Source organism: Dermacentor andersoni, chromosome 3 (assembly GCF_023375885.2).
Source record: "Dermacentor andersoni chromosome 3, qqDerAnde1_hic_scaffold, whole genome shotgun sequence".
Classification (NCBI taxonomy): domain Eukaryota; kingdom Metazoa; phylum Arthropoda; class Arachnida; order Ixodida; family Ixodidae; genus Dermacentor; species Dermacentor andersoni.
The window spans coordinates 55,657,028-55,682,494 of NC_092816.1; the positions used below are offsets into that span (position 1 = coordinate 55,657,028).

General features: G+C 43.9%; 1 protein-coding gene across 1 annotated transcript in view; it reads left to right on the forward strand.

Moving 5' to 3' along the window:
• Ssl1 (general transcription factor IIH subunit 2 Ssl1) overlaps positions 1 to 24,946 on the forward strand; it is a 31,096-nt gene extending 6,150 nt beyond the window's left edge. The window contains exons 5-15 of the mRNA XM_050169597.2: positions 2,294 to 2,399; positions 5,035 to 5,125; positions 10,743 to 10,830; positions 11,253 to 11,329; positions 13,954 to 13,984; positions 14,071 to 14,122; positions 14,930 to 15,036; positions 18,834 to 18,942; positions 20,849 to 20,888; positions 21,835 to 21,994; positions 24,730 to 24,946. Of these exons, the coding sequence (XP_050025554.2) occupies positions 2,294 to 2,399; positions 5,035 to 5,125; positions 10,743 to 10,830; positions 11,253 to 11,329; positions 13,954 to 13,984; positions 14,071 to 14,122; positions 14,930 to 15,036; positions 18,834 to 18,942; positions 20,849 to 20,888; positions 21,835 to 21,957 (824 nt within the window). The 3' untranslated portion in view covers positions 21,958 to 21,994; positions 24,730 to 24,946. The remainder of the gene's footprint in view (positions 1 to 2,293; positions 2,400 to 5,034; positions 5,126 to 10,742; positions 10,831 to 11,252; positions 11,330 to 13,953; positions 13,985 to 14,070; positions 14,123 to 14,929; positions 15,037 to 18,833; positions 18,943 to 20,848; positions 20,889 to 21,834; positions 21,995 to 24,729) is intronic.
• The last annotated feature ends 521 nt before the right edge of the window (positions 24,947 to 25,467 follow it).

Genomic DNA, 25,467 nt, shown 5'->3' on the forward strand with positions numbered 1-25,467 from the left:
GTGGGAATATAGGGAAAGGTAGGTGGCAGGTGACCATGTTATGGTACAGTGAGATACTATATACACGTTGTCCAATACGGGCATGCGCACTGTAGACACAATGCACGCAAGAGTAACCTTGCCCACACAACAAGTTATCCCGTAAAGACATTTCCCACTGTCTGCACGTCTCACAGGTTCTAGAGGCGATCGTCTAAACCGCTCTCACGTAGAAAGCACAAGAGTGACTTTATGGCTTATTGGGCATAGTCAACTCTTCTCCACGCACCTAAAATCTTTTCTTCCGAAAAGGGGCGGGAGTCCAAGCAGTCTACACTAATACACAGCAATAACAAACAGCACAGCAAACAAAACCTACACTACACAGCAATAACAAAACCAAAACTTCTAGCCCAAATTTCTGACTGAAATTTTTGTTCTTATCCGCATATAGTACAAAGCGAAAATTTTGGACGGTAATAATAGGAAAAAAAAACTCGTATTATATGTGGGTTTTTACGGTAAGCAATGTAGGATAACACGAAATGCTTCAGCCCCGCAAGCGGCATTTTCGACTTCTTCGTTATTCAGGGGATTGAGAGTCTCACCATTGGCTTTGCCATCGTCTAGAGTGGAACTTCTGGTATGTCTTGCGGTTCGAAATCCGACAGCAATAAGTCTTGCTGCGACAATACGGCTTCTGAGTAGGGGGCGACAATCCGTGTGCTTGTGATGTTCGTGAGTGGATGATTCCTGTGTCTAGTCAGTAGCCTTAGATGCACTCGCAATGGCTCATGTTGCAGATAAACTCGAGCTGGGCAAGCACGTGCCTCTGCTATACTGCCCCAAGCAGACGCACATCGTGGTAGTCCTAGGCAAATTCTCAGTGTGTGAGCCTTTTAAGTGTGCGCGCACAGCAGTTGTACTAACCTGAGAAAGTACAGGCGCACTGTAGTGGAAGTAGCCAACAAAAAGTGCCTGTTAGAGCTGCAGAAGAGATGATTTGGATGGCCCTCACGATTTTTCAGACATATGTCGAATGATTTGAGTAAAGCTGTCCAGCTTTTTCTTAATGCAGACAGAGATGTGCTTCGACCAAGATAAGTCACGGTCGATGATGACTCCGAGAAACTTGTAGTGGGTTACCGAAGGTATAATCTTCCCGTCAATCATAACAGGGTAGCGGGCCATTGACCTCCGTGTAAATGTTATGGTTACACTTTTTGTCGATGACAGCCGCAGTCCTAGACTTTTTAGGTATGTCGACGTTATCGACACTGCACGCTGCAGCTTCGTTTGCACTTACAAACGCGTTAAGCTCATGGTCCATATACACATGTCATCTGCACACACAGAGATCGAGACTGCGCCTACAAGTTCTTTGACGAGTCCAACAGGAATGACATTAAATAAAGTTGGCCTCAGTACACCTCCTTGAGGCATCCCACGATAGACGGGATGCTTCCTTGTTTCACCGTTTAGAGTTGTCATAAATATCGTTCTCTCTTGAAGATAGCTGGCTATCCACTGATGCATACGGCCACCGATGCCATGTTCTTCAAGGGCATTTAAAATTATGTACACTATTGTGCACACCAATATAGTGCATCAACAGCAAAAGCATTGATGAAAGTAACTAAATTTAAAATCTGTCGCATACATCTTGAAACACCTATTATTGTCATTGTGCTGCATTTTTGTAGAACATGTGCAAAATGTTTTAACAAAATGAGTGGGAAGGTAGGTGGTTGGGTGTTTTTACTTGGTGTCGTTACGTTGTACGTATGTAACGGGTGTACTTCTTTCATTGTTTTTCACAATCATGCACCAGACATAATTTTCGAGTGGCTGGATGAGTGCTTTTCAAGCTTTTCCAAACACAAAATATTTGCTGTTCCTGTAGTGAGTTTTCACGGGGAGTCCACATTGTGTAACCTTGACAAAACTCGCTAAACAATTGAAAATTCTTAACCATTTCTGCTGCTGTACGATTTCTATGATTCTGAAGATAAATGCGGTGAAAGTAAGTTTTAAATCAACAGGATAAAATGGCGTCTGAAAGGGTCAAGTTAACTTGAGCTGCAAGGTTTCCAACCTGCTTCAGGGAAGCCTTCTTTCAGTGAATGCACATTGTAGATGTGCCAAGCATTGCACAGTAAGAGTTGTTGCTGTTATCATAGCTGTTAAGATTTGTTACACCAGTGTTTGATGCCTTGTGCTGGCAGCAGTCCAGTGCTTCTGAATGCAGTGGCCCGTGACCAGAACCAAAATCATTTGCATTCTGAGCAGCTGCTTTCATCTTGTCTAACAACAGGAAACGCTGGGAAGGTGGTAGAAGCGCTACAGTCCAGCAAGACGCAGGTTCCTTCAGGAGAACCCTCTCTGCAGAATTCTCTTGAGCTTGCAGCTGACGTCCTGCGGTGAGTGTAAATGCACTTACAATTAATTGAAATTGGCGGTTGTTTGACTTGTGGAGTCTAATGTCCCAAAGTGACAGTTAAGCTTCGAGACAGGCTGTAGTGGAGGGCGTCGGATTAATTTTGACTACCTGGATTCTTTCTCATCTTCATCATCAGCCCAGGTATTTACATCCGCTGCAGGACGAAGGCCTCTCCCAGCGATTTCCAGTTACTCGGTCTTGCTTAGCTGGCCCCATGTTATGCCTGCGAATTTCGTAATTTCTTTTAATATGCACCTTTATCTAACCACGCCAGCATTTTTGCATTCTGCCTCCATAGTAATGGGGCTGCCGCAGCTGGGCCTTGAACCCGCTACCTCAAGATGAGCAGCAGAATGCCATAGCCACAGGGTCACTGCAGCAAGTTGAAGTAATATATGTTGAAGCCATCATATTTAAATTTTATGTAATGTTTAAAGATCTCCTGTGGCTGATAGCATAATTATTTTCCTTGAGCTGGATTACTCCAAGGGGCGGACATTATTATCACGAGAAATTGAAATACGTGTTCAACAAATTAATGACCATTCATTGATTAATGTCTAAAGTAATTACGTTGCAGCACATATTGCAATTTACAAATTTATATTTCACCAATTCAAAGAAGGATGTCTTACATCATGGAATAATGTGCAGGTGCCAATTCTGTTCTGTGGTCGCCATTTTCTTGCCTACAAAAGGTTTGTTTTTAGTGAAAGTGATACTTTGGATTCCCTTGAACACTTATCTACTGCTTTGCCTTTACCTTGTATTTGTCTTTTGTGACCTTTGAAGGGCAGGCTCCACAGTGGTGGAACAGCCGCGCCAATTGCGCCAAACTGCACCGAGAACGGGTCTTTGTGCCATCCTATGCGAAAACGGCATTTTAGCGTAAAACTTCGCCGAGCCTGTGCCAAAGCACGCATAAGAGCGAAACCTCGTTGTGTCGATGCGTCGCAGCTAGCAAAACTGAAATCAAAACCCACAGCGTGCTGTCATGATCATCATAGGAGGAAGCAGAGGGCCACTCGTAGAGCTTCTCATTATATAGTGAGAAACTCTGTGGGCTCACCGCAGTCGTCCGGTTCGTCATTCACACATTTTTGATGCGATAGCAATAAGGGCCCCGTGTCTGGGGCCCTTATCTGGTGTCGGCGCCTCGCGTCGACTGTTTTTTGAGCGAAACATTGTTCTGAACCACACATACCCAACCATGTTACTGAACGTTACTGAACTATAATTTTTCAAGATAAGTTATGTCAGGAAAATCGTAAAGTAGGACTTACACACAACCTACAGACATGATAGCGTCAGATTGTAATTTGAATATACAAGAAAACATAATTCTGTTATGCGGAAACTAAACCACAAACCCCTTTTCCAGCATTTCTACTATATATAGAGCGGCGCGCCCGGATTTTTGCAACACCATCCAGATGGCACTCGCTTCGATGGCGCACGCAAGAGGCCGCATTTCTACCAGATAGCTTGCCTTCGTGCATAGCATTACGATTACGTAAGCTGCAGTTGCCGGGAATCGTGAGAAGCAGTTGGGAATCTTTGGATGCTATCGCATTACACTCTTAAAGGTGAAGCTTAAGCGTGCTCCGAATTTTTCTATGACGTACGTGCAATGTAGTGCCGCTGCGCCATCTTGCTGGTACTTTATTAACGCAATAGTGTTAAGGGCCCCGTGTTGCACAAATTTGCCCCCATGAGCCGTGACTGTCGCACTGTGTTGCATAATGGGTTTATGAACACGCATTTGTTGACGATCTGTCTGTGGAGTCTTCTCTGCGCCGTACCGTGGAACCCGGCCGTAGCGCCCTTTGTGCATTGCAGTGTGGAGGAGTGTCGTGTCCTTTCCTGGCCGCGCTTGCAGGGTAGGCCTCGGGCAGACCTGTCTTCACAACATTTAGACTATATTAGTTAAAATTTGCATAGTATATGGTAAGCACACTTACATTGGACTCTGCGCCAATAGTACTTGCTGCTGTGCCAGAACCTGTGCCGAAAGGTGAAATGGCTGTTCCACCACTGGTTCCGTTAAGCCAAGTCCTAGCTTTGTAAAATGTGCTGTTCTTCCGCAGTGGCTTTGCTATAACTCCTAGTTTTCTCTTGGATACTAGTATGACCACTACCAAACCTATTGCGAACCATATATTTTTGCTTTCTTTTGGCACATTTGTGATTATTGTACAGTGCTCAAACACTGAAACGTGAAGAGCAACAAACATTTGTTATGTGAAACTACATGGAAGTGGGGCATGTAAACGATCTGTAGCCAGTTTCTAAGCATGGAGTAGTCCGAAGCGTACGTTTTGGGCTCTGAATTAGGCCACTGTTACAAATACAGGGGAACTGATAAATGAAACAACACATTGGAGTAGTTTAGGTATTGTTCACATTTCAAGTTTTGAGCCCTGCACATATGGCACCAGGTCACATGCAGTGTGATATACATTAGCATAATAGCTAGTCCCTTCTTTATGCGTGCATATAAGCAGTAAGGATACGGATGTATTGCAGATTTTGAGGAAAGTTTTTCAAGGGACTCGCATAATGCCATCCGTGTAGATGTCAGCTGTTTTGTTAATGGTGCAACAACCCTCTCCCAGGCACCTGCCCGTGCACACCAGTCGGGAAGTACTGGTCATCTTTGGAAGCTTGACCACTTGTGATCCTGGCAACATTCATACAACCATTGAGGTAGGTTGTCATGCTCACTGGCATCTCTCTTTAGTGGTGGCAGAAGCTGTAGGATATTTTGCTTGCGTATGTTCGAGTAGTGAAAATTTGTCAAATGCCGTATAGTCGATTACGAATATTCCAGAAGGTAGATTATCGAATGCCAATCACTCATTTATTCCCTGAACACAATTGTTGGGAACATTGGTTATAAGTCCCCAACTCACTGATAAGTTTCAAACACACTCATGTAATCTTCACGACGACGTCCTAGTTCCTCCTTAAAAACTTTGAGAAAGTTCTAGCGCCACCTGAAGAACTTCTGGAAACTCTAGGTCTACACTATGAGGCTCTTTTGCAATCTAAGAAGGCATTCAGCTTGCATGGAGCAGCATGTATGCTCTGTCTGCCACACCATCCATTGGCAAGCTCCTAGGACATCAAGACACATCTTAGTTAAAGAGCCTGCTATGAGGTGGCCTCTAGTGACTTTTCCTTTTACTCTTGGCACAGTTAAGTGTTCTTACGCAATGGCTTCACGAATGCAAATATTATTGCAGGTAATAATAGTAGTAGTAGTAGTAGTTGTAGTAGTACAGTCAAACTCAGCTATATCAAACTCGCAAAAAAATGCCTATCAGTTTGATGTAGGGCATAATTCGATATAAGCCTGCTAGACAATTGTACGTCATAAAAGCACATACCATTTATAAAATCTCTTTATTGATGAAATTAGCTTAGTTTCGCATGAAATAGTCCTGTATTTTCTTCTGCTTGGGCAATTTTGCAGCCTACGACGCATGCACTTCTTCACATTGTCTAAAGAGTCTCAGCAGATGAGGCCACAACCTTCCACATTCGCACAGAAGCGCCAGTCTTAGGCGAGTCCACCAATCACCTCGCATGATGTGGGCAAAGGATCGTCGTTGCTTTCCTAATTGTGCCCGCTTTCACTGGTGCTCGGTACAATGTCGGCAATGTAATCTTCGTTTTCGAGCTCTCGTGTGGTCACGACACCATCATCCGCACTCACAAACTCATCAGCTGTTGATTCGTCAACAGCTTCCGGAAATTCTGACAGCTCGCTCTAAACTTCGGCAACACCGGCAACAGCTTCGTTGCACACATGAGAATTTTCAGTCACCACCAGGTGACTTCATTCAAAAATGAATCTGGCACGTCTGAAGCAATTTCGAATGAACCATTTGTACACGGCCGTGCGTATGCGTTGAGCGCCACAGGCACCAGGTCGCAAATTTGTCTGCTTTAGCACTAATCTCCCCCTTATTCTTCAAGATTGTGCTGAGAGTGCTGCTCGGAATCTTGCATGCTGCGGCGACATCCGACTTCTCACTGCGTTTGACTCGATTCATGATTTCGAGTTTTGCGGCAAAAGGCAAATTCTGCTGGTATATCATGGCAACACTGCAGGAAAACGCCTTCAAGGCACAAACACAATGAACCAGAAAAGCAGCGAGACAACTCGCACTTGAGCCATCTTGCACAACCAGGGCACAGGAGCCTCTGATTGGCTATTTGAGTAAGCGGGTTGGGCAGGCCACGATCATGTTTTGCAGGGGGGTTTCAACGGCTCGCCAGACGCAGCGTGTTCACAGTAGGGAGAGCGGTTGGATGGAGCCATGTCGCCGGGTTTCCCCACCGTCGCAAAGGAAAGCCAACTTCTGGGGGCACTTTTGCACAGCTTGATGTTCGATATATGGGGAGTCGCAGCTATATTTTGTTTGATGTAAGTGTAACTTTTGCTGTATATACTCCTTGTAGCTATACCGTGTTCATAAATTGTTCGATATACAGAATAATTTGATGTAAATGGGTTCGATATATAGTCGGGTACGACTGTAATAATAATACATTTATTAACAAAAATACAAAAGTTCGTCCTACCAAAGCCACAGAGGGCTTGAACTGGCAGCGCCTGGCAGACAGTGAAAAAGCAAAGTGATATTTGTGAAAAATTGCAACACATTTATCAGCAGAATAATGAATGAAGGGAAGCAATACAAGAGTGTGTGCCAAAGTTCACAAAATGATAGAGTGAGCAATGCAAACTCCACTGGCTTGAAGAAAGAGTGCACTGTAGTCCACGTGCACCAACGTCATAGGCACAGTGTCCCAGTCAGCAATGTGGGTACTGTGCATCTTCTCTCTCAACGGCAAGAAATTTAGCGATTGCATAATTGCAGCATTTCTACCGGTATTTCAATAGGGAATGCGGCCTTACACTAAAGCTTCCTCTAAAGCCAAGTCTAGGTAATGTCACTGCATTTAAAATATGCTGTTGAGTGCATTATTCTGGCAGTCAGCTTCTTCGTTGCTGTTTTGCTGTAGTCAGCACCTGCTTGCTCAGGTGCTTGCTGCCCCTCACATCTTGCCAGCAATGTAACCTAAAGGCGTGCTAAAGAGTGGTGTTAAGCTAAGCTGGATTGCTAAATTACATTTCCGGTATGCAGTCAACGTCTGTTTTTTTTTTACTCCATAGGGTCTGTAACAACGTCCAAAAAATCGGGCAGTCTGAAAAAATGAATGCATGCCTTTTACTGCCCCCAATGGCCCGTATTGCCATAGGCACGTTCGGAATAGCTCTGAAGGCCTGCCAATACACATATTAGGCGCATCGGTGCTCGTGCTGGGACAGGAGACGGCGGGTGCACACCTACATAAGGAATACATGCCGTGTCCCGTGACAGTTGCTCCTTAACACCCTTGATATGCTACACTGAAATACTTTTGTGTATGCCTCATCACATAACACTCCTGGAAGCTGACTTTCGGGAACCGGCATTATGTAACTCAAGCTTTCCGAACTTCGAAGCCATTGGCGAGAATTACAGAGGCAGAGTCGACGCCATTGCCGACAGCAGTCAATTATTTCAATGAAAAACACAGCACCGAACAGCAAGCTTAGTAGCGAATGTTGAAATAGCCTGGCCTAGCATTGCTGCAGAGGTGGTTACAGTTGCCAGTGGATCTACTTGCGAGAGCGCTGGTTTGAGGCGGCGAAATAAAATGACGGCAGTGGTGGCTTCGAATAATGTTGTTTTGGACCTGCGGTCATGGCAAAAAGTCAGGCATTCGGATGGAAAAGGTCTTTTGCGTCCGAAATTTTAGACATTCTTATACGATGACTCTATGGGGTACATGGTGGTGCTGCGAAGGCGTCTAAATTATCAGGGAAGGCTCCAAAGTTCCCACCCTAGTTCGTTGTGAGGTCAAAAAATTTGGTTGCCTATGTGAGACTGGTTAATAGCATATAGGTAAATATGGGCTACATTGCATTGCAAAGGGTCTAATTATTGTACCTAGTGAACATGAAAAGTTTTGTCTCAGAACAAGAATGGCTTAAAGATGTGAAAGATACCTTGAAATCCGAGTCATCATACTACAGTGAAACCTCGTTAAACCGTAGTTGGCCGGAGCTCGGAAAAAGTACGTACTAAACGGTAGCACTGCTTAACCGAAATATAATCAGGTCGCCCACTTACCTGTCAAAAATGGAAGAGAGAGTATGTTGAAAGGGGAAAAAACATGCAGTATTCATTTGCTTCGCGTGACAAAAGTGTTATTTTCGTATGGCGCCGCGGCGGCCTAGCAGCGACGACAGCGGCCTCAAACTTACTGAAGCTGCGAGCCAGCTTTTCAACCAGCCCTCTCTTCTCCGCAGACACTCACATTGCCGCTTCCTCGTTATTGTTGCATATTCTCCGTGTGCAGGCGCGGTAGCATTGCAGGAGTTGCGGGGCACCTTTTCATTGCAGGGTGCTGTTCTCATCGCGACGATTGCATTTGTGAGGCTGATGTAACGCGCAGCTTCTGCCACTGTTGGGCCTGAATTGCCCGTGCTGTCGCTTTCCGTGCCATCCTTATCACTGTCGCCACGTGACACTTCGGTAAAACAGAGGCATTGATGGCGAAAAGTCAAATCTCGCAGCCAACATCTCTTCACGGTCGCAGCAGCGCTGCCGAGCAAATCCTTCACATTCCACTTGCCACACACCATAGTCAACAGTACACCCATGTCACATGCCAGCGCCGACTTCTTCATGTCATGTTCAACAGCAGAAACGATGCCTAATCTTTCTTGTATGCTGAGTACCCAGCGTCTTTTTTATCCGAGCTTCAACATGATGCGACTCCTCACTTACACGACGCCACAACGCTCTCTGTGACGGCACCGAAATGATGTTGATGTTGATGTGGCTTCGCGTGCAAATGCACAGGGCGCTTGGAGGCTGTGTTCAGATCTCTGAGGCTTGTTTTTCTGCCGGGCCGCCCAATGGAGACGAAGCATTGCCGTGTTTGCACGACGAAAAGTGGAAACACTACGTGTTAACTGATACGTACGCAATAGGCTGGTACGGTCTATGTGGATACAGAACACATTATGTTCAATGGGCGCTGAGTCGGGGATTTGACTTTACTACTTTTAAAATGAAACTATGTTTAAGCGGGTACGGTTTAACGAGGTTTTACTGCAATGTCTCGGCGGTGAGGCTCAGACACAGAATCCAATGAGGGGAACTCTGCCCTTCAGCTTCTCCAGTAGTAGCCAACCTTTTCCTACCAAATAAATGTATGTCGAGCCTTGAAAAAAGCACTTTACCAAGCTTTAACACACATTGTACTTTTGCACATGTGCGCTAGTGTCTATGGGAGCTGCAAGCATGACAGTTCAACTAGCATGGGACTGATGGGTAATATACCTGGATTTGTCTAAACTTCATCTTTTTTTCTGTCTTCAAACGGCCTTGTGACATTGCGAATTGATCACTTTCAGCAAAATGCTATTGCATTATAAATGCAACAGTTTGCAGTAATTATGGATGTGCACAGAAACTTCGGACCACGGTATGTTTAGAAAAGTAGGATTTCTGAGAAATGTAGGAACGTAACTTATAGTAAATACTAATCCACAAGAAAGTCATAAGTCACAAGTGCCAGGATTAGAAAAATACATATATGCATCCATGCTAGGTAAATTATTCCAGTGCCACAGTTCCCTCTAGTAAACGAGAAGAAAGGGGGTTAACCGAGGGGCCCAATTTTTATTAGTCATATCATAAGAAGCCAACAAACACTGACACCAAGGACAACATAGGGGAAATTACTTGTGCTTAATAAATGAAATAAAGAAACGATAAATTTAATTGAGATTAAAGTGGATGAAAAAACAACTTGCCGCAGGTGGGAACCGAACCCACAACCTTCGCATTTCGCGTGTGATGCTCTACCAATTGAGCTACCGTGGCGCCGTTTCCCCATCCACTTTCTTGGGTATTTATATTTCCTAGTAGAACCCTGGGAGTGTTAGCCAGCGCCACCACTCACCTTGGTGGCGGACGTGGAACGTCCTTTTTGCCGCAGGCGTCACGAGAACGTGATCTTTTTGGGTGAAGGCAACTGGTCAATAAACCCACATATGCTACCTGAAGGCATCAATGTTGCCGGATTCGAGACCCTCGTTATGTAATAAACAAGAAAGGGGGTTAACCGAGGGGCCCGAAGTGTTTGTTGGCTTCTTATGATAGTTCCCTCTAGTAGTAATTTCAAAGCAACTTCTACACCCTGTAGCCGCTACCTACAGTGCACTTTAACAATTTGTTCTTTTGTCATTCCACAGACCATGCGCAAGTGCAACATTCGTTGCAGTGTTGTTGGCTTGGCAGCTGAAGTTCATGTGTGCTGCAAACTTACCAAAATCACTGGAGGTACGTTGCCAACAGATTGTCTGTTCCCCTTGAGACATTACCCTTGTTCCTGGTAATTACCCTTTAGCTTAAGTAGAAAACTGTTTGGCTACAGTGAAGAATTGATGGAATATATACACTTTTTTGACAATCAATGTTGGAGCTCAAAAGGCTTGGGCAATGTGCTTTTACTGTAGCTGCCTGTAGCTGCCAATTCTACTTTTGCTCTACATTTGATTTGTGGAATATTGCAGTATATTGAAGTGCTTGCTTTCATGCTGTTAGTGCAAATGACTCAGCATTTGTGAGGACCTGTCTTGCCAACTCGTTAGTTTGTAGAATATACTAGCTATTGCAAAAAAGTTGTTGCCTTTTAATTAATGTTTATTATTATTTATTATTATTTTTTTTTTTTTTTTTTTTTTTTTTGCTGCTTCTTTCAGGCACGTACAATGTTATCTTGGACGAGAACCATTTCAAGGACATTCTCTTCCAGCATGCCATTCCTCCACCAGTCACGGTAATGAAGTTTTGTATTTTGGCCACGCTTTGGCGATTGAATGGAATGTGTGAGCATTATTGGTTGTTTAATATGTGTCGCTAGTCATTGGTGGTTTCTCCTAGATAACTCACCAAGCACACTTGAGTAACCTTTTGGAGGTTGGAAAGTTGGTTGAAGGCCTGTACAGTAGGACCTTATTGATACGATCCTGTTTCATACAATTTCTCAGCGCCAACGTTTGGGGCTGAGAACACAGAAAAATGACCTAATACAGTTACACTTTATTTTTTTTTTTACTTGTTAATACGTTGCCCGAAAACATGATGGTAGCACCAACGTCGCCACACTATGATTGTACGATACGTTTTCTGGCCGACAGATCTCACATGAACAAAAAAAGGCGCGAGGCAAGTACGATTGAGAGCAGTAAGCGCCCGTCGCAGCCACTTCCCCGCAGTAATTGCCCGCCCATGCTACGTGAAAATACCGGCACACACTCGGTGTTCTTTTTCAGTAAAAGCAAATCTCCTCGCGGGTCATCACATGTCGCATTCATGGCTATTCAATAAGCATCTTTACTAATCTATATTACAGTGCATGAGGCGTAGTGGCACTAGTAGCGAATTCTACGCTTTCAATAGGCAATGACCCAAACACACTGCCATTCCCTGCTGCAGGCTGCATAAAGTGAGCATCATGTTTCGCTCTGGCAGCATTGTGTTCCGGCACCGATTATGAGCTCGATTTCATTTCGATTTCCCATCACCGTCTTAAAACGCTACGCAATAAGAAAACGACAACATGCATTTCAGGCCGCTCGACATGAGTTGGCATCTCGTGCCATAGTAATTTTTGTTGAGTATGCATCCCAAAACTTCCTGCCAAATACCCTGCCCGACGGAGCTGCTGACTCGAGCTGAATTGAAGTGCGAACATATGCTTGTCGAAGCTGCAAATACGACAATAGAGTCGAACCCACTTATAACGATACCAGTTTTAACAATATATCGTTTATAACAATGAAAAACTGCTGCACCGTCAGCTTTTGTATGTTTTCTATGAGAAAATAACCTGCTAACTACAATGTCCCCGTGCCACATTATCGGTTATAACAATGAAGTCTGGCTGCTGGGTGTCCATACTGAAAGGTAATAGAATGCGAAATCCTTGAAAAGAAAAAAGAAAAAGTGAAATGCGAGCCGCTGCACGGTTGCCCGCCACCCCAACTGCCGCCGCTTCTCTCCATGAGAGATGCACGCCAGCCTCACGTGTATCTCTCCCATCGCCCTTCAACCCCTCTTAACGTGAATGGGCTGTGTCCATAGCTCTGCACCGCACCAACTGCACTGACAACGCTGCCGGCGGTGCTCCCAGATTGTTCGCTCGGCCCTCACAGTTGGTTCTTTATTCTCTGGCCCTCATTCTGTGCAATTCTGCTAACGGGTTAAGTTGCTCGTGCTTCTCTTTGTTCATTGCTTCGAAGTCGTTCCTGGTCACGTTGTTTCTCAGCCTCGTTTGACTTGCCGCCGAAATGGAAGATGGCTGATCCATCCACTGTCAGTGTGACGGATTGGTCACTACAGTGATAACCACGAATTTATTACAAGCTGTGCCCACAAACCATACTGCTTGCTGTCACTTCCTCTGTGCTTTAAAGCATAATTGCCTAGAAATGCCAGTATCGAAAAAAACTTTGCATCCGTCATGGCACTATGGAAATGAAATAATGTAATTAGCAGGCAATTCTGCAGAAATTTTTCTATTGTGGGACTGAAAATTTGCCTTTGCATATTTAGGTCGTCACTGATGGTAGTCATTTTGCAGCGTTCTTTTCTTTCATTTTCTTTTTTTGCATTGAATTGCAGAAAGGTCACTGCTCAAGAAGGAGCATGGCAAGAAATTCTTTAAGCTATTATGTCAATTTCTCCTTTTCCTCCCGAGTGGTTTTCGTTTCAATTTCATGTTGCAATTGGCACACTACCTAGTAGCTTTAATGACTGGTTCAACAGCAACACTCTTAAACATTTGGTGTTAATTGTGCTGTCTCAAGAATATGGTGATGCCTTGATGCTTATTCCTGCCTGCTCCCCATGTATGTGTGCAAGCCCTTTTGCCTGCTGTGTGCATCGTAGAATTCATGTTTGTGTACACTGATGTATCTGTGCATCTAAAGTGAAATGTCAGTGGGCCTAGAGTTTGTTATTAAGGAAACTACACCATGTTGTTATGCAATGCAAGCATTATTGCGTTGTCCTTTACTCATTTTTGAATTCCCTGTGACGATTTACAACTGGTGTCCTTCCGGGCCGTACACTTGGCTGGAAATAAAATCAAATTTGCACCTTTCCGCGTTTGGATAATTTTTGCTTGTCTAACATAGTGCCCATGCTGTAAAAAAACCCATATAATTTCGCACTTCAGATAGTATTCTTACAAAACAGGCATATACAGTATATTTTTGGCTACTAAACCTTGCTTTCTTTTTCTCATTTGAACTAATAAGGTTCCTTGCTCAAGAATTTTTGCGTGTCTTCATAAAGTTCAGCCAAATTTTAGAATTGCATATATTGAGAGGAGATAAAAAAGAATGACGTTGCAGAAGTTGGCACTGATTTTTACTAATCACACTCTTCTTGTTATAGGGCAATGCAGAGTCATCACTGATCAGAATGGGTAAGGCCACAGCTATCAGGCGGCCATCTGCTTGTTACGAACATTGCGTCTTGGTGTGCTTGAAACACATTTTGTCACTTTCTCAGGATTTCCTTACCACCGGACGGAGACTGAAGGCAAACCATCTCTTTGTTTCTGGTAAGTGTACCTTGTCTTGGAACAGTGTGGTAGTAATCTGTAGTGATAGCCATGTTATCCTAGCCATGTGGTTACACTTATGATTTGGTTGTCATGACGGATTTGGGCTTCCTTTGATACAGATCGCTCTTTGTGAAGTGCTTACCAATAACAGTTATTGGTATTGTCTACAGCATGTTGTATCGAGTGTTGTTATTGATTGCATTGTATTGTTATTCAAGGTCTACCACACAGTTTCGTTTTCTGAGTGTTGTATTATGTCATTATTGCTGATTAGCACAACCTTTGTATGATGCTAGCTGCTACTGTTTGCCACAATTGTACCAACCTCCATTTGTTTCTTGCGAGAAGGTCCCCCCAACAGTTCTTACTTCGGGACTTCCGATGGTGGACTTATACTCCACCTGCGTTTTACGTATCGTACTAACGAGAATAATTGAAAGTGAACGTATGTAGGATAACCCTGTATTTAACATTGTACCGATATGACTAAAGGATTTTCCAGCTCTTTCATCGTGTAGGTAAGGAGTCTCAAACTTGTGCCTGGCATCAGGCTGTGTATGTGGCACAGATCACCCTGTGGGATGCACTGTGACATATTAGGCTAAAAAGGGTTGAGAGTTCTCTGGGGACTATAGATAAGTTAGTCGGGAGGAGAAGAACGTAGACAAGAGCTCCGTGGGTGTATATTTGAGACTTCTGTTAAACGTGAACTACAATGGATACTCACGTATTAATGTCTCGTGATTGATATTCATGTCTGTAGATTTGGCTTAATTAATAACTTGGTTATGCATCTGTTGACAGCCATCTGGACAGTGAAAACCCTTCGGATGGACTGAGCAAGGGCGGCTACTTCTGTCCGCAGTGCAATGGAAAATACTGCTCTCTACCTGTGGAATGCAAAGTCTGCAGTAAGTTCAGGATACTACTGGATGAATTTTTCTCACGCGTAGTCTGTGTTGGCAGAAGCAACATTCTGCTCTGCCATCAAATACATACCTGCTAGCTTTCCCAAATTTTCCATAAACGTTAACGAATTCGGACTCATTCTGCAATTTTACTATTGTTACGTCAAATTTTATGGAAAGTAAATTTGTGTACGAAAGAAATTCAGTCTTCAACCATTTCTCTGTAGTATTCCAATTGTGGAAGGACACCAAAGCAAGCTCAGGCTTGCTTGGAGCAGATTTATGTAGACAATTTCCTGAAGGAGGCGAGATCAGAAACAACAGAATCACTGAAGAAGTGACTGTGATCTAAAAACAATGCATTACTTGTTGGTTTGTGCTGTCCCAAGCTTGCTGCTGCTGGTGTTGCGTCAAGACGTAATTCATCACTAATAACATGTTATGTGTACTGCAAAATGTAAGTGCTTAGAGCAGACTTCAAAATAATGTGTGCTACTCCCTCCCTTCCAGTATTGCATCCATGGGATTTTTAACAGTTTGAAAGTTTGGTAATTAAATTATCAGGTATGATAATTAATATTTTTCCTTCTACAATAGGCCTTTATGAAATCTGATTAATTGAAAAGAGACTCTGAAGCTGCTTATGCTTCATAGAGTGCTGTCCTGTCCTTGTATAAGTCCGAGACTGTGGTTGTAATCGCTTTATGAGCATGGATTGCAGAGTAGCTGGAGTTAGCGTTAACACCAACCGGGGTGTTTTACTACCTGTGCTAAACTTCTGCAGACCCACGTTTGGTTATAGTAGACCGTAATGTGTGCTTTCTAAGATTTTGGTTTTGCCAGCTTCCTGTAGGCAGTGTAGAAGTAATCTGAATGCTTTGTCTGCTAATAATCATTCACCTGACATGTTCACGTAATGTGTGCAAAAAGTGACAAATTCTTAAATGGTGCAGAGTTATCTAAAAAGTGTCAAAGCTCTTGTTATGTTATTGCTAGTATTTGCTTTTAGGGCTGCTTTCGTGTTGTTCCTGGATCAGTTTGCTTTATTGATAGCAAAGTCATACTACCTATGCCAATGAGCATAGTATGGGAACCACTGCTAGCCAGAAGGCGCTATGGCAGATTTAGTGTCCTACTAAAATATTCTGATGCCATCCAATAGCTACGCCATGAAAATGGTAGGACTCTCATCGGGCCCTATCAAATGTTGACATTTGATAGGGCCCGATGTCTCCAGCCGTACTCCGGTTCATACTATGTACTACGGTGCATTGCCGTCTCCGGCAATGCACCTCCCGAAGAGCATTTCTATGTTCTTGGATGCCGGTGCTAAGTCAGGTCAAATGCCGGACACTTGTGCCTCAAAAACAGCAGGGAACTTGCTGATGTGAAATCTAAGCATGTCCAACTATGCCTGCTAAGTTTTGTGTTATGGCACTGCTGTTGGCATGCGAAGTTTAAGCAATGGTTGCCTATTATAAAGGCTTGTACAGTGTACGGATAAGTGATTGGCATAGTCCAATAGAAGTAGCATAAAAGGTAGACCAGTATGACCATCCCATTATCTCACTATACGCTTAGTGCACCGCCTATAGAGGCACCACTGATGGCCACCTAGCGGGCGCTTCCAACAGTATGCTCGGGAGCCGTAGCAGACGACAACCCTTTGCAGCAAGAATGGCTCAAGTTCGCGGCTGCGATTTCTCCTTTGTTTGGGTGCCTGACTGCTTCTTCTGCAGTGACAGCTGTAGGGAAGACGCTGACCTCTGTGGGAGCAGGTATGAACACGATGTTACCGGTGTTTGGGACAGCCCGGTCCACATACATGCCAGGTGCGTCCCGCAGACAAACGTCAGGAACCCCATTTACATGAAGTGGAGCTCATGTTAATTAGCCGCTAAATTTTGTTGAGTGATGCAGTGTCTCGATAATTCTTCTTTAAATTCTACCCTTGCCGCCATGCTGCTTCTGTACCTCGATAATAAGCACCCGTTGTTAATGCGGACTAATATCTCAAACAAATCCACACGGTGCAATGTCTGTATATGCCGTTGTGATCTTTCTGCCGATGAATACATGTGACATCGCCGAATAAGTGCAGTCAAAGTCACCTCAAGAAGAGTAATTGCGAATTTATTGATGGAAATGCGTACACTAGTCAAGGAAGTTACCAGACACACGGTTTAATAAAAGCACATGTTAGCGCTGTACCGCCGATGCAATTCTGCTGCATACGCCGATGGACTGCCGTTCCCGCTGCAGTTCTTGAAATTTTTAATTCCCTGAGGGAGCTGCTTGGAAACATACAAAGCTAAAGTCTGACCGTTTCAGTACCTTTTTTCAATGCTACTAGAGAGAGATGCGACACAATATATTTAAAGGCGGAGCAGTGCCCTGTCAAAGTAGATGAGCGCTGGCGGCAAGGCCGGGTTTAGTCCTCTGCGGCATAAGCATAATAAGAAAGAGTTCAGTTGAGTACAAAATTCACATGCAAAAAGCGACTACATTGTGAAACAAACAAATCACTCAGCTTGGTAAGTCTTCTTAGACAGCATCAAGGTGTGATGACTTCCCAAACATGATGTAAACTTTTCAGTGAAAATGGAACCAAATACCATATGCGGCAACTACATGTATTAGCAATTCTCATCCTGAACTACCTATTTTCTAAAGACACTTCCCAAAAAACTACAACATCTAAGATGCCCTCGGGCGAAAAGACTAAAGCTGTTAAAGAAACACTTGCTTGGTATCATTCCGATAAGACAAAGCGTGATTTAGACCCTTTACAAACGAGGCAGGGTGAAAACCTCGCTCCTAAAAAAAATCAACAACAGTTATGCAAGAAGCAACGGTTCAACATCCGTGAAGCCACGCATAAAATAGATGCAAAAACATGAAGTGCACAGCAGCTGGTGCGAGGATTTACCAGGCCGCATAAAACCAACAATTTCAGTTCTTGCAAGCTTCAGTACCTTTAACATACAACACATGCACTCGTGCAGTCGTTCTACCTAGCTAGTGCAACGTGGTAAAGTGGCAAACAGTAGAAGTAGCAAACGGCATTCAGAACTTTAGCGAAATGCCTTTAAACCGCATGCTGCACTGCAGATGAACTTCATCGCTTACTTGTCTAAATATGATCGAGTGGAAAAAACACCGACACAACAAAGGAAAGGACGAGAACAAGAAATTTCCCGCTGAATGGCGGGGATCCATCATTACCATTGCTCCCGCTGATGAGGCTTTGTGAGTAATGATTAGAACCGTATCGCCGGCACGTTTTTGCCGGTATTGGAGCCCCCCACCATGCAAGAATTCTTCTTCGATATTCTTTGAAGCTTTGGTCACCCCACACATGCGAAGGGCGTTGCTTATTTTGCTCTGAAAACGTGAATAAGATAGAGAAGCACAATCAATGACGCAGCAAACTACGGCACGCGGCTGGCTCCTTTCCCGAGTATTCTGCACAAGGCCAATGGTGCGTCCATTGGCGCGCACTGCGTGCATAGATCTCTAGTTAGCTTTGGTGTGTTGCCTTTTAGAGCCGCAATTCCCCTTTTTTAGTACAATGATGCATTCTTTAATTTTGTTCAGACAGTGAGAGAACAGAACTAAATGACGTCTTGCAGTTTTCTTGTTCTTCCTGTGTGACGTGTTTACGTAGTTTCTTTTGCATCAAGAAGGCTGTTGTTCTTGTGCAACCTCTGCTCAAATTATAATTTGTAGTCACTTCCTGTTCAGTACGCTTACATAACACTAAAAAAAAAAGAACCTGTCGTATTTCTCTTCCTGTGCAGGCTTGACTTTGGTGTCGGCGCCGCACCTTGCACGTTCCTACCACCATCTTTTTGCCCTGGAAGCCTTTGAAGAGGTACCCTGGGACTCGCTACCAGCAGACACACCTGTGTAAGTTTTTCCTCGCGACTCAGCATTTTATTTACTGTCAAGCGAAGCTTTCTTAGAGAACCCTCCTGAACTTTCCTGGCCGTGGCTGCTGTTGCTGGTGTCTTGCAAAATAGGCACGTGCCTCAAGTCGCATAGCACATGTGCGTGAGGCCATGTGCTTGCTCCAGTTTCCGTTAGGCCATGGACTCGGGAATAAAACAGGAAAAGTAATTGTCATTGTTACCTCTGTTTTTCGTGTTGTACTTCTGTCAGGATGCATCTGTCCTCACCGTTCTTCCCTCGACAAACATCACCTCTTCGCCCACGTGACGTCACTGCGGCGATGTCTTGCAGTGTGCCTTCGTGTGAACTGCTGTTTGCATTTCAGCTTAGATTGCGAAGCATGAACATGAGCATTGCACAAGTTTACATGTTGCGTAGATGACAAAGACAATTATAGTAGAACTTTGTTCATACATTCCGAAAAAAGAAAAATGCAGGAAGAAGAACGTACGATAAAGGAGAAAGCGCACGATTGGAAGCTGCTAAAAAATTGACAGACTCAACTGTAACTGAAAGCTACCTCATGGGAAGCGTTGCACTAACCATTGCAGCGTGAAACACCCTTGCGAGCAAAGCTGTTGGTGCTCGACTGGCCTCGTGGCGCACATTGTCATTTTTACGCCTTCGATAAGCTTGTGTCTGTGCTCCTCGAATTCGGCCTGGATCAGCAGCTTCTTCGAGCAGGGCATATTGGCAGGAAGTTTTGACGCACCCACTCAGCTTGAGTCGTAGCATGAGATGTGGCCACGTGTTGAGCTGTTAAGGCCCAAGCAACCCTGAAATGCACATTGTCGTTTTCTTATTGCGTAGTAATGAGAAATAGAAACGAAATCTAGCTGGTGGGCAGCACCAGAATGCGATGCCGCCAGAGCAATACATGATTCTCCCTTTGTACTGCCTGGAACAGGGAACGTCAGGACATTTTGGTTATCGCCTGATAAAAGTCTGCAGTATGCTTCCAGTGGCACTACGGCCAATGTGCTGTGAAGCAGGTAAATGAAGATGCTTAACTCAGTAGGCTTGGCAGTGATATCTGTGAATGCGATGTGAGACAACCCTGGAGAAGATTTTCTGGTTCAGGAATAAGAAAATTAGTGCACACCAGCGTTTTCACGTGAAACGGCTGGGCAAGTGTGACGAGGAAGCTGCTGCGGCAGGCGGCTACTGCTCTCAGTCGTGTGCACCTCATGCTTTTCTTTGTTTACGTGGGATCTAGTGGCTGGAAAATGCATCTTACTATCCCAGTTTGAGGATCTGCTGAACGTTGGTGCTGTATAATCATGTCTTCCGGGAACATATGAAGCAGGAAAAAAATTAGCATAAGTGGATTGGTTCATTTTTAGTTCTCGATTGCGAACATTGGCACTGGGAAATCGTATATAATGGGATTATATCTACAAGGTTCTACTTTATATGCATCACATTTAGTTTTGCAGCATTGAAGTAACCGCTTCACACAAATTCCAACATCTGTGTTAAATTGGCATAATTTTTTTGTGTGTGACCATTGTCATGTCATAATGACTGCGGCATTCTACTGCAAAGATGTTGAGTAGTGGACTGAATTTCAAGCCACGGTGGCCATGATCTGACGTGTTCGACTTGGTTGGGTGATTGCGGCTGGAGGTCTGTCACTGATCATGCGAGCTCGACGGGCCTTCAAGTTAATCTGTAGTTCTCACCTGCAACATTCTTTTAGGTGTAGCTTTGAAGCAAGGAGATCAGTCAGAACTTTCCTTTTTCTTCTTCTTTTTTGTAGAATTTCAGCATTTTGCGCTTTGCTCAGAATAGTAGCATCGATAGTTTGTCAGAGCCCTGTGTTGCTGGCTTATTAACTATAATAATCTGATCTTTCTGTTTCCAGAATCTGCTTCTCCTGTCAATTGTCCATATCAGACAAACATGTAAGTGTTGGGGCTACTGTAATCTGCTCTGAAATCATAGAACGTTACATATTGTGCACATCTTTTATCGCATGACTGAACGTCCAGGAGCTCAAGTGCACTGATCTCGCTAGAAATGTCTCAATTCATGAGGTACATCTAACAAAGACTCTGGTCTCATGCATACAGCTTAGACCATGTTTTTAGCTGAAAAATCGGAAGACCCTGCCGATGTGAAAAGTAATGCTTATCTCATGATACATATAGTATATACGTTATAAAAAAGTTTGAGCCGCTTTCTGTGACCAACGATTCCGCTGTCCTCTATTAAGCCTTATCGAACTGCTGACGCTTCAAAAAAAGAATAGTCATCTTGCATGTAGACCAGAGCCTTCTGTGTGCACAGTTGGACACCACTAGAGGCGAACTTCTAGTGAATGGCATATGCTTTCAAGTGTGCAAATTGTGAAAGTAACCTGTTATAAAGTTTCTGCTCGTCATGCGACAAGCTGCCTCTATACAATACAATATTCAAAAGACAAAACTGACTCAAGCAATTTCTTTTCAAAGTCAACTGTGTTTGCCACTTTAACGCATAGGTAGTTCTTAGCACGTATGGGTCTGTAATGCAGCAGCTTTTTTTATGTTGATTCCAGTTGCATTTGTTTGCATTATAGATGCTTAGTGGGGATAAATAAATATTGCAATCAGCTGACTGCAAAAGTTTGCAGTGTTAAAGTTCTGGCTCCCCCAAATTTATTTGCTCTCACACAGCGAACAATACTAAAGGGCGAAATTGTAACCCTGCCAACTATTGTGGTTTGTCTTTTTGTTTGTTACGTGTTGCACTGACTCGATGGGTTTCTTTCATGCTCTGGATGTGACACCTAGTGGTGCATTTAGGCGATGACTGAAATGTCTGTGAATTAATTCCTTCACTTGCGGTCTTCCCGATGTTCTCCTCTAGGTATACCGTTGTGTGAAGTGCAAGGAAAACTTCTGCCTAGAGTGTGATCTCTTCATTCACGACTCTCTGCACACTTGCCCTGGGTGTGCAAGCAGGTTGCCACCACCCGAGACACCCTCCTGACATTGAATAAGGGTTCCCAAAGGAGTAGTGTGAGTGTGTGAGTGTCCTTTCACATCACGTTTCGATACTGAGGGGCTCATTTATTGATTGGCTTATTGACTGACAGATTGCTTTATTCACTGAATCATCGACTGAAGGACGATTGAATTGATTTACAGATTGTTTGACTGACTGCCATATTGATTGATTGACTCTTAGGCTGATTGACATGTTGTTTGATTGGCTGATTGATTTGGTTTAACAGCCCAAAGGCAACACCAGGGCTATGGGCGACACCATTGTGTGTAGGTCTCTGGAAAAGTTTTGACCATCTGGGATCTTTCAGCGCACTTTTCTTTATATGCATGCAAATGCCAGTGGAAAACAAAACCTACGAAAAATCTATTTGCAGTCAGCTTGGGCATCATCATCTCGAAATCCTCCTCGAAATCAATCATCTTGATACTGATTGATTTTGAGGAGTGATCTGTTTGGTTGGGCAATTTGATGCAGGCTTATGAAAAAACTAAACATTGAAAACATAAAGGAACAATAGAGGCACAAGCCAGCCCTGACTTGCAGCTTAAATTATGTATTTAGGAGCTACAGCAACTGCTTACATATTCAAGCTACAAGCTGGGGACAGTACAACATAAGGGACATAAAAAAAAGTGTTGGTTGCTTTAATGGCTCTCACAGTACACAAGCCTTTACCGTGTAAGAAAGTATGATGCACGTTGGGCACATGTGCATCTAGGCACTTGTTTTTTCTGTTGTTTCTTATGTGGTGCAACTCCATGACAAAGCCATCACACTTCTTTATGACAGTATTAAGGTCTGTTTTATCAGAGAATGATGTGAACCATACTAGGACTTGCTCATCAGCTTGAAATACTTTGAATCCAGCTCGTTTTTGTTGAAAGAATGAATCATGGGTGCAACTTATCAAGCCTTTTCTTTCTTTTGTGCAGTCCACAAAATGATCGTACACTCCAAAGAAAGTTTATACCCCATGGGGCGTATCTTGTGATTAAACAATAATCATCTGTCTTGCTTTCGTTTCCTTTCTTGAAAACTCTGCGCTCTAGCTCTTTTTTGTCAAAAATGCTATGTCACGTGGATGATGTGCATCCCATTCGTGACCTGGAAGTACTACCTGTGTGCGCAGCATTAAGGAAAGGAAAGCTATTCAAATCAGATGACACTTATTGTTTGGGAACAAGTTGAGCCATAAAAGGTGCAAACGCTTCTTAGACTGTTGCACGTCTGTAACTGAAGGATTGTCAGAACAGAAACTACTACAGGGTGCGATAAGCAGCATGTAGGTAGCATTTGAGCAAATAGCTTTTTATGCACAAGCGCAAGAAGCCAGCTAGTGGTATCAGTAGTGTCTGTCTGAAGCCGCAAAGCAAGCGTGCTGAGGAAAGTGTGAAGGAACACGCTGAATGCTTTGCAGTGTACCGTAACGCCACCTAGAGGAATGTGTAGGTAACGTTGAGCGAAGTTGGGATTGAGACATGAGGCAAAGCATCGCAGAGGAGTAACGTAGACAGAGGTGTGCTGGGTTGACCTCTTTGGCAGTTGCTACAGGTTTTCTTTGCGAGGCATACGTACCTGGTTCGTCTCGTGATAACACCGTCCTCATGCACCGTGTGCTATGTATGCGAGTGAAGGCGTGCGATGGCAAGCCAGCGATGGTGGCTCAATCTCACGTGCGCAAGGGGAGGAAGCGCACCATATTCCGTCGTGCACATGGCACTGGGGGAGGAGAGGGAGGGGGGGCATTGTACTATGGCTGCACGCAGTCACACGGGCATTATCTTGAAAGCGTGAAGGTCACATTGCTCGCTGCTGCTGCCGCAATTCCTCACGCCAACGTCTTGACAGCGAATGTCCATCCGTGGTCATCAAGTGTGAAGTGTTCACGTTTCCTTGTGCGCGCCGACACCATGCTAGATAATTTAGATAGTAAGCGAATGTTTACAATGGGGTGTTCTGCTCCAGCAGCTACTGCATATGGTGTGGCCGTTCCTCCTTCACTGTGTGTGTGTGCGCTTCCAATCAACAATGAAGTAAGAGCACTCCTGAAGAAAAGGTTCTACATTCTCAACCGCATAAGTTTAAGCTGGAGAAGAGAAAACATTAACATCTTACTACAACAGCAAAATAAAACAAAATTAATCACTGAGCGTTAAATTTTGCTTGCATATCTACTTTTCATTTCCGTGTTTGGGCGGGCATGAAACTGTTAGACGGGGAGGCTATGCTGATTAATGTATCTTTTCCGTGCAACCAAAAGTATTGTCAAACGCTACTGGAATATTTTCTACAGTAACATAAGTGCAGAAGCTCCATTCCTGTAGCCTTCAATGATACAGTATGTTATCTGTGTGTGTACCATGTTTACCATTGTTATACCACATTTTTCAACAAAAGTCACCTGTTGTTGCACAACTGCAACTCCAGTTTATAAAGACACTGTGTCTTTTATACTGACTCATAAACTAAGATTAGCATTTAAAACTTGGTTATTTGACCATTTCTAATTAGCTAGATAGACCAAGCAAAAAAAATACCAGCTGCTCCGAATGGCTTCTTACAGCTCAGAAGTTCTGCCCAAACATACGGCTTATGCTTTTTTTAAGAAGTTTGCCGTATGTCAGGCTGGAACACAAAGCATAATATTAGTAGTGTGATCTGGCTGCTCTGTGCCTGTGTACCAGGCACACTAATCCTCTGGGTCACGGGGCAACACACTAATGTAATTAGTGCTACAATTCTCTGCAATTACAGCATCTGAATTCATCCCTCGCCGGCATTCGTGACACATTAACCATCTGGCTTCCTGGCCGAACTGCCTAGTAGAGCTACCTGGCATTACGGTTCTGATCATCAGCTGCGTCTGGTTCAAGCCGAGGCCCATGGCCGAGGAGAGGCAGTACGGCACTGTTTTTGTTATTGTCATGTTGACACTTAAACATGTCATTAAAACCTGATTTTGTTAGCAGTACTGTATGTTCATTGTTTTTCGGCATTCGGCACGCTATAGTTCGTGACAAGTCATGAGCACAGCTGCAAATGCCCCTGGGAGAGAACTGGCACTCATCTGCCGGACAATTGTCCCAGATTTGTATTGTCATAGCATGTGTGTACTCATTGTGTGGCAGCCAATCGCCATTGCCTCGTGGTATGTATGTCTGTGTGTTTGTGTGCCCATTTCACTATGTCTGCTTAGGACTCTTTTCCTTATGCTGGTATGCGTGTCTCACTAGCTCACTGCTGGGTGAGGACCATGCCATTTTCAAGACAGCAACCTGCTGCTGCCATGCGTGTGTGTGTGTGTGTGTATGTTTGTGTAATATACTCTGTGCTAAGCACCAGTATTGTCCCAGCAACATACCCAGTTTGTTTGTTTGTTTATTTATGTATACTTGGATGGTCGCAAAAGGGCATTACATTGCACGAAGGATGGGAATGAAAGGGGTCTGTTTGCTGTTGCAATGGTTCTCCATGCTTTGTGCATCAACTTTG